At 54.4% G+C, this 7,925-nt stretch overlaps 1 protein-coding gene across 2 annotated transcripts in view; it reads right to left on the minus strand.

The window, feature by feature from the left end:
• Positions 1-2,101, minus strand: part of PRDM6 (PR/SET domain 6) — an 81,631-nt gene extending 79,530 nt beyond the window's left edge. For both annotated transcript variants that reach the window (XR_012578205.1, XM_026794447.2), the window contains exons 1-2: positions 1,692-2,101; positions 582-1,109 (exon numbers count right to left, since the gene is read on the minus strand). Coding sequence is in view for 1 of the 2 variants with exons in the window: in XM_026794447.2 (XP_026650248.1) it covers positions 582-1,101 (520 nt within the window). In the remaining variant the exon portion in view is untranslated. The remainder of the gene's footprint in view (positions 1-581; positions 1,110-1,691) is intronic.
• Positions 2,102-7,925: the final 5,824 nt, after the last annotated feature.

Genomic DNA, 7,925 nt, shown 5'->3' on the forward strand with positions numbered 1-7,925 from the left:
TCTTTAAATGACCATGTCATGCTTTTCCGTAGGGGTGGAAACTAAAACCAACGAGGTGTTAACGAGGTCTGAAAGGAAACGATACGCCGAGATAAGAAAGAGGAAAACTTTGCCCTAGATCATCTGATGAAAACTGCAAGTTTTCCCCTGCCCAGCTCGGAGGAGTAATTGATTTCTGGATATTCAGCGAAGCCCGGGCTTTCCGGGCAGGAATGGAGTGGGACATACAAGGCGAGAAAAAACCAGCTTTGTAGCTAGTAGCCCTGAACTTTTGCTGAATCCATTTTCCTAAGCAGCCCTCCGAAAGAAATCTACCCCCGCCACAGCCTTTCGGGCGAAGCGTGCCTTCCAGGGAAGAACACGGCTTTCAGACCAGAAAAACTGCTGCTGAAGGGCTGCAGCCCGTCTTCTGAAACAACTGGTACCAAGGCAAAAACTAAAGGGAGGGAAGGGCGAGACGGAGGATGCTCCTGGTGGAGTGAGAGCGGTGCAGGCACCGACCGCAGCCTGGAGCGTCCCCGGGCTGGCCCCAGGCGGGGAGGGGAAGCGGCGGAGGAGGGCGAGAAGGGCACGGTACGTACGGTTGTTGGGGTCGCTGGTGTGCTGGTTCAGGGGGATGATCTCCATGCGCTGCTGCCCGTACAGGTAGTAGTCCAGCTCCTCGGCCGTGCAGCGGTACCGAGCGGCGCCACGCTCGCCGCATTTGCCGCCGCCGGCCCCGCACAAATCCTTGCCCTGCAGGGGAGCGGGCGCTGCCCCGGCCGGGAGCTCCGAGCTCTGCAGCGGGCCGAACACCGGGACCTGGGTCACGGGCAGGGAGGTCAGGCCGGCCAGAGAAGCGGCGGCTGCAGCGACGCAGGACGAGGTGGAGGAGGAAGACGGAGTGGACGAGGAAGAGGAGGAGGAGGCGGAGGAGAGGGAGGTCGGGCGCTGGCGGAGGCTGTCAGCCGGGGGCTCGGCTCTCTCGGGTGGCTGGAGCTGGGCGAGGGCCCCGCTGCTTTTGAGCTGGCTGCTCTGCGGGAAAAGCTGCTGCCAGTGCTGCAGATAGGCGGGATCCACCTTCAGGAACGCGGATCCGCCGGGATCTCCGGGCTTCAGCATCGCTCTGCCTGTGGAGCAGGGAGGAAGGGGACAGAAGACCTGAGACCCCCGCCCCGCCCTGGCAGGGCCGCCCGGCCCCGCGGTGGGACCCGCGGTCGGACAGACGCTCAGACACGCTGTGCCAAGCGTGGGCTTTGGGCCGCGGCCGTGAGGGACCGTGCGCCCGTCGCTTCTCCTGCCCGTGGCCAGATCCGTCAGGAGAAAGCCTCGTCCCGAAAAGCCCCAGGACGAGAAACGCGGTGGCCGGGGGGACACGGCGGAGCACGAGCAGGAGGCGGGCGGTGGCGGGCAGCCCCTCACGCCGCCCTCGGCCCAAGAGCCCCCGCTCACCCCTTCCCCTTCGCACGCACTGCCTTCCCTTTCCACTCCTTCCCTCTCTCCGCGGAAGCAAACGACTGTCCGCTGACAACAGGGAGGAGGAGGCGGAGGCGGAGGAAAGTTCAGGCACACGCACACACACGCGGGTCTCTCCGCGGCTGTTCCCCACTCGGGCGCTCCCGGGCGCAGGGCACGGCCGGCGTTGCCCTGCCCGGGCTCGGGGGCCGCGCTGTGCAGGCAGCTCGGAGTGGCCCGGGCCGCGCCTGCCTTACCTGAGCGGGGCTAGCGCTGCTGCTGCTGCTGCTGCTCGGGGGGCGTGCGGAGGGGCCGGCTGCTCCGGGAACCTCCGAGCCGGACAGTGGCCGGGAGCAAAGACTTCTCCGATCTTTGTCCACGCGGGAGGGGGCTGATCCTTCTCCAGGTTCCGAGGACCGGAGGGACGGCTAGCTGAGAGCCACCGGGCTCCCTCTGCTGTGGCTGCGCATCGCAGTCGCGGCCGGGCGCTCGGCTCGGCTCTGGCAGGCTCTGGGCGAGACACGTGGGTTTTACGACAGCGCAAAATACAAGTGTGTGTGGTGTGTACGAGAAGGAGGGGAGGGATCGGGAAGTTACCAGCGAGTCTGGATGCAGAGCTCTTTTTTTGGCAACTTCCCCCACTTTGTTCCTGGCTCAACTTTTAAAGTGTCCCTTTCTTCCCTTCCCTCCTCCTTCCCTCCCTCCCACCCCCAGCCTTCGACCTCTTTCCCTCTCTGCTGTTTCCCTCCCTCCAGTTTCCTTCCCATCCTCTCTTTTTTCCTCTCCCCCCTCCCCTCCCCCGCCCCCAGCTCCGAAGTACAGTGGCCCCGAAAAAAGCCAAAGAGCTGCTGGGATTTGGGGATTTTGGCTTTTACCTTGGCGGAGGGGAGCCGGGGACCGGCCCCGTCCCGAGCGGGATCCGCTGCGCCCAGCCCGGAGCCGAGCGGGAACTCCCGGCCCCGCCGGCCGCAGCGCCCCGCGCCCGGCCAGGTCCCGTCAGCTGCGAGGCTCTTGCCTCACTTGCTTTTGGCCCCTCGGGGGCTGGGGGGGATTTTAGGCACCTCCCCGACCTGTCCCGGTGCTGTCTCAGATAGTTGACGCTGTGTGCGGGGTGACATGCCTCCTTTTCCCCTCGACTGCCTGAGACCGGTCCCAGCGCAGATGAGGGAACCCCCCGCCCCAGAGCTTCTCCTTGCTCAGACCCTGCATCCCCGAGCACCACCAGCACGCCCCACTCCTGCTCTTTGTACCGGGTTACAGCGCAGTGCAAGAAGCACGCATGAAGGAGATGCAACCTGTGGCGAGAAACTTCTCATCTCTAGTGACTTTCCGTCCCCACTCTGCTTAGAAACTTGGGTTTCCCTCCCCGCTGCTCAGTTGTTGAGCTCACATATCACTGAGTATTTACAAGTTTGGGGCTTTTTTCCAGTTTCTTTCCTAGACCATGTGAAAAAACAGACAAGAACTATAATCTCTCAGGTATATGGTTCGTACATATTGTGCCTTGCATTGAGGACAAAATGCACGAACTGTTTATCTTACCAAAACATCTCTCTAGTGCCAGAAGAGCCCTCGTAGACAGGTGTTACAAGCACACTGAATGCACAGTTGCCTACAAAAGTAACTTGTGAGCGTGTAATGTGTTTTCACCCTTCTCCCCACCGTGATTCCAGTTTGTTTCTTTCCCACCCTTCATTCTCGCAGAGCCTGGGAAAGCTGCTCCTGTTTAGACTTTGTCTGTGTCTAAGGCAGGACATTTTAACACAAATTTGAACGCGGCTCGGGCAAAAAATGTTTTGACTGGAGTTATTTTGACAAGGTCATCCGTCATCTGCTGTATAGATTGATAACACCTAAATTAAAGGCAAGCACGAGTAGGAGCACCCCCAGCACCCATTTTTAGGGGTTATAAAGTTGGGTATAAAAACCTTCTTTAAGTCTTTGATCAATTCTATGATGCAATATGTAATAATTTTCATCCCTCTCGCTCTCTCAATGCTCTTTCTGTAGTTCCGCGGAGCTGCCGCTCAGCCCGGGGACAGAGGTGGGGCTGCCGGTCTGTTCGCACCGTCGCTGGCGGTCAGTGTTGGGCGCGCTGGCAGTGGGCGCGCTTGGTTTGTTCCGTTTTCACTGCATTAAAACAACGTGTCGTTCCTACCCACCTCCCTCCTGGCCACAATTTTATTCCGCCCCATCTGACTCTTTAATTTACTTTTATTTTACCTTTACGCGCACATCTGTGCTATGGTTGTCTTCCTTATTGGACTTCTTTCTAAAATAGTGAATTTCTTTTGGTGGTAGCAATCTGAAAAATTCGTTTCTCGCTAGAAAAATGTGACGAAGTAGAGGAAAGAGCCCAACTAATGGATTTAAGTACATTGTCAATACCTGCATTTGCTTCGACTTGTTAACAGAAGTATTCCATGAGGGTTCATATTCAGGAGTACTTCAATCTGTTACTTCTGCCATTTTTTTAGCAGACAGAGAAGTAGCGCTTTGAGCGATCAAGGTGGCAGATCGCTCTACCGGCTCCCTTGGCGCTCCGAGACCCTGCCGGACCAGAGGAGAGGAAGAAGGAAGGCTCGGAGTGCCGGGTTCGCGGAGGGCACGGAGGGAGGGAGCCGCTGCCCTCAGCACCGGGCCGGCTCTGAGGCGGGCACGCTGAGCTCGTCCTTCGGCTGCTGTCCCCGGCCGCGGGGAGCTCCGCGGGAGCAGCGTGGGACGGGACGAGAGCACCGGCGGGCAGGGCCGGCGAGCGCGGGTCAGCGCCGGTGCCGAGCGGCGGGCGGGACAGACGAACGGGACAGACGGACGGGCCGGCCAGGCGGGCAGGGGACGGCTTCTCGCCCAGTCCCTCCAAATCATCTCCGGCGCTGCCGGCCCCTCCGCTCCCTCGGGAATCCGCCAGCCGGGCTCCCAGCCCTGAACCTGCGCCTCCCCGGGGCGGCTTCGGCCGGCCCTGACCTCTGCTCTCGCTTCCCCAGGCAGAGCGGTTCGTGTGCGTCCCTGCCGGCTGCCCCGAGCTGGTCTATCTGCTACTGTTTCTTGGGTTTGCTCTTGCTGTGAGTTTGGCTTCTTTTTTTAAAAAAATTAATTTAAAAAATTATTTAATTTCTTTGCTCCTGGATGTAAAGATGAGAGGGGAAAAAAGAAAGGAAGCTTTAACTGCTGCCATCTCCTTCCTCTTCTCTCAGGCTTTTTCATTATTTAGAGGACGAGAGCTGAAACAAATCACATTGACCGTTTAGAAGGCGATCAAAACCTTTATAAAAATCCATCGCCTACGAATCGATTGGTGAATATTTGCTAGGAATTTGTTCAAAAGAAATAAATAAGGAGGGTAAATGTATTAAATGCAAAGGGGAACACGGTGGTGTTTTTCTTCATTGATTAATGACCTCTAAAATAAAACAAGCGGGAAGAGGAGTCAAGATCGATAAATTAACTACCCAAATTCATCATTTTCCCTGCGATCTTTTTTTGCCTTTTAGGGTATTTGGTTGTGTTTTGTGGGGTTTTCTGGTTTCTTTCTTCTTTTTTTTTTTTCCTTTTCTTTTTTTTTTCTCTTGCTTGGTTGGATTTTGTCTTGTAAACAACACTTATGAAGGATGTCCTTCTCTTTGAAAACTCGAAGGCTTTATTTTAGGCTTGAGTTAGAAAAGGGAGCTAGAACCCTTTTAGCAAGGGATTGAATCGGGGACACCCTATCTGATTTCGTTTGACACACAATTAAAAAGTTTGCCTTTCATATTAATTAATTCTCCTGATCTGGGAAAGACAAATGGTCGGTTACCTCTGACAGGAGTCCGATAAAGGATTCAGCAGCTTTCTTTCTTGCCCTAGGCGTCTCCTCATTCCAGTTTTAAGGTCACGAGCGGCCGAGTTAATAATTCATTAATATAGACATTTATTCAGAAGGGATTCACGGGGATTCGCGCTCTTCTACATCTCACCGTTCGGATTCCAGTTCCCCTCGAAGAGAACAAGAGGGGGAGGAGAAGGGATAGGGGAAGGCTCTACACAATGCTCTACACACGTGTTTGAAACGTGGCGCTCCCAACGCGAGCCCCGCCTGAGCAGCGAGCCCCAGGCCCGAGCGGCGGCCGAGCGCAGGGCGCCCCGGCGGCGTCTCCCGAGCCTTTCCCGAGCCGCGGCCCTCCGCCCCCACTGCTGCATCCCCTGAATCGGCCAGCTGCCGAGGCGCGGCAGGAGTCGGGGAAATCGCCCGAAGGAGCCGCGGGCAGCGCGCCCCGGGCCGGGCCCGGCGTGGGGCCCGAGAGCGCTGAGCGGGAGCGCCACAGAGTGGGGTGTCTGTCAGTGGGGTGTCAGTGCGGTGTTATCGGGGTGTCTGTCAGTGGGGTGTCTGTCAGTGGGGTGTCAGTGCGGTGTTAGTGGGGTGTCTATCAGTGGGGTGTCAGTGCTGTGTTAGTGGGGTGTCAGTGGGGTGTTAGTGGGGGAGTTACTGGGGTGTCAGTGGGGTGTTTATTAGTGGGGTGTCAGTGGGGTGTTAGTTAGTGGGGTGTTAGTGGGGTGTTAGTGGGGTGTCAGTGAGGATGTTAATGGGCATCACTGCCGGGGGGGTCAGCGGGGATGTCAGCGGGGATGTTAGTGGGGGTCACTGCCGGGGTGTCAGTGGGGTGTTAGCAGGGTGTTATTGGGGGTCTCAGTGGGGTCGCTGCCGGCGATCGTGCCCGGCGGGTCCGCGGGCAGTGCTGAGTCCCGGAGGAGCCCCCGGGGTGGGCGGGGGTCGCTGCCTCCCCTGCGAGGCCCCCCCGGCCCTGCCGTGTCCCTCCGAGCGGGCCGGGACGGGCGCCCTTCCCTCAGTGTGACACACACGGGTCACACACACCGCCCTGTGATACACATGGGTCACACCGCCCTGCCCTCAGTGTGACACGGAGCCGCCGGTCCCGGGGGCAGTCGGGGCCGAAGGGGCTCCCCCAGGAAAGGGAAGCGTGTCCCTGCTGCCCGAGGGTCTCTGCTGCGGGGCAGAAAGGAAAACACCTGAGCACGTGGAACTGGATAGCAATTGTTAAATGATTTGGCAGCGGCCACGAGGCAGATGCCAGCCGGATCCGTAATGACTTTCTGCCACTATTGACCTGATGCGGATGTGAACTCGTGACCCTGGGGGAGAAACGCGCTATGGTCTATTTCCAATTCCCCCGGCCACCAAATCCTCCTCGCAGGCAGATTTCGAACGTTTATGCCCATCAACAAAACAAACTGCTCCAAGCAAGGCACACTGCAGATGGGATGAGAAAAGGAATTCTCAGTTGCAAAGACCAACTAAAAATAAATCAAGTCATGGCATGGAGAAAGTTGCCATGACAAATTTGGGTTAATTTCTTTCCTTCCTTTCACACAGAACCCATCTGAAAGTGCTCTCAATTATTGAGAATTATAGGGTTTTTTCATTTTGTTTTGGTTATGGGTTTTTTGTTTGGTTGGTTTGGTTTTTTTTTCTTTTTTTTGGTTGGTTGGGTTTTAGTTTTTGTTGTTATTTTTGTGGGATTTTGTTCTTGTTGTTTGTTTTTTGTTTGTTTTTTTCCTTTTTAAACCCCAAACCAATGTTTGATCTATAATGCTGTACTTCAATATGTTTTTCCAGATAGAATTCTAGAACTTAAAATCCATTTTCTGGGTAATAACAGGATTAATAGGCAGAATACTTTAATCACTTCTGACATCTTTAAGCCCAGCTTTTATGGTTTTTGATGTTTGCAGCTGAGTGTGCACTCTTACATGTAATTCATTCAACAATTTTTTAAAAAAGTGTTCAAGGGGGCAGTCTGAGAGGCAGACCTCTTTTAAAATCCCTGATGTCAATCTTTCCAAATCAAGTGACTCAACATTTTGAATGCAATTCTGGGTGGCTACTTCAAGCAGCAAAATAGTCTGGAAAGTTTTCCTTTATCTAAAAATAGCTCTCAGAAATACAGAATCTATTAAACATGATTGTTTGCATGTGACATAAGAACGATAAGGTCTGGACAAAACTGCCATAATATTTGCAGAAATAAATTGAGATTATGGGGTTTCTTTCCAATTTTGGTGCAGGATTGTAATAGTGACTCAATATTTTGGACAGAAAAACCTCACATTCTCTGTTTTCCATTTAAGTACTTTTCCAAAATCTTTATTTTTCTAACAGATTTATCCAGGCCTGAACTCTAGTAGCTTGTTTTGGTGGGGTTTTTTTTAGGGGGGAGAGGAGTTGGGGGTTTCTTTGGTTTGGTTTTTCTTGTTTTTTTTTTTTTTTTCTTTATAAATCACCACTGAGTCTATTGATGGGGAAAGGAAAAGACTGACAGTCCCATGGAACAAAAGTTCAAAGCAAGGATTGTATCTTGTGCTTTGTGTACCACAAGGTACAAGGCTATGGGTGCAATTCTGGAGTATCTGTCCTGCCAATGCTCACTGTTTCTCACTGGTCTATGTCTGGTAGATGATCTTTTGCCTAAAATAAGACTATATGTCAAACCAGCTTC

The sequence above is a fragment of the Zonotrichia albicollis genome, chromosome Z (assembly GCF_047830755.1).
Source record: "Zonotrichia albicollis isolate bZonAlb1 chromosome Z, bZonAlb1.hap1, whole genome shotgun sequence".
Classification (NCBI taxonomy): domain Eukaryota; kingdom Metazoa; phylum Chordata; class Aves; order Passeriformes; family Passerellidae; genus Zonotrichia; species Zonotrichia albicollis.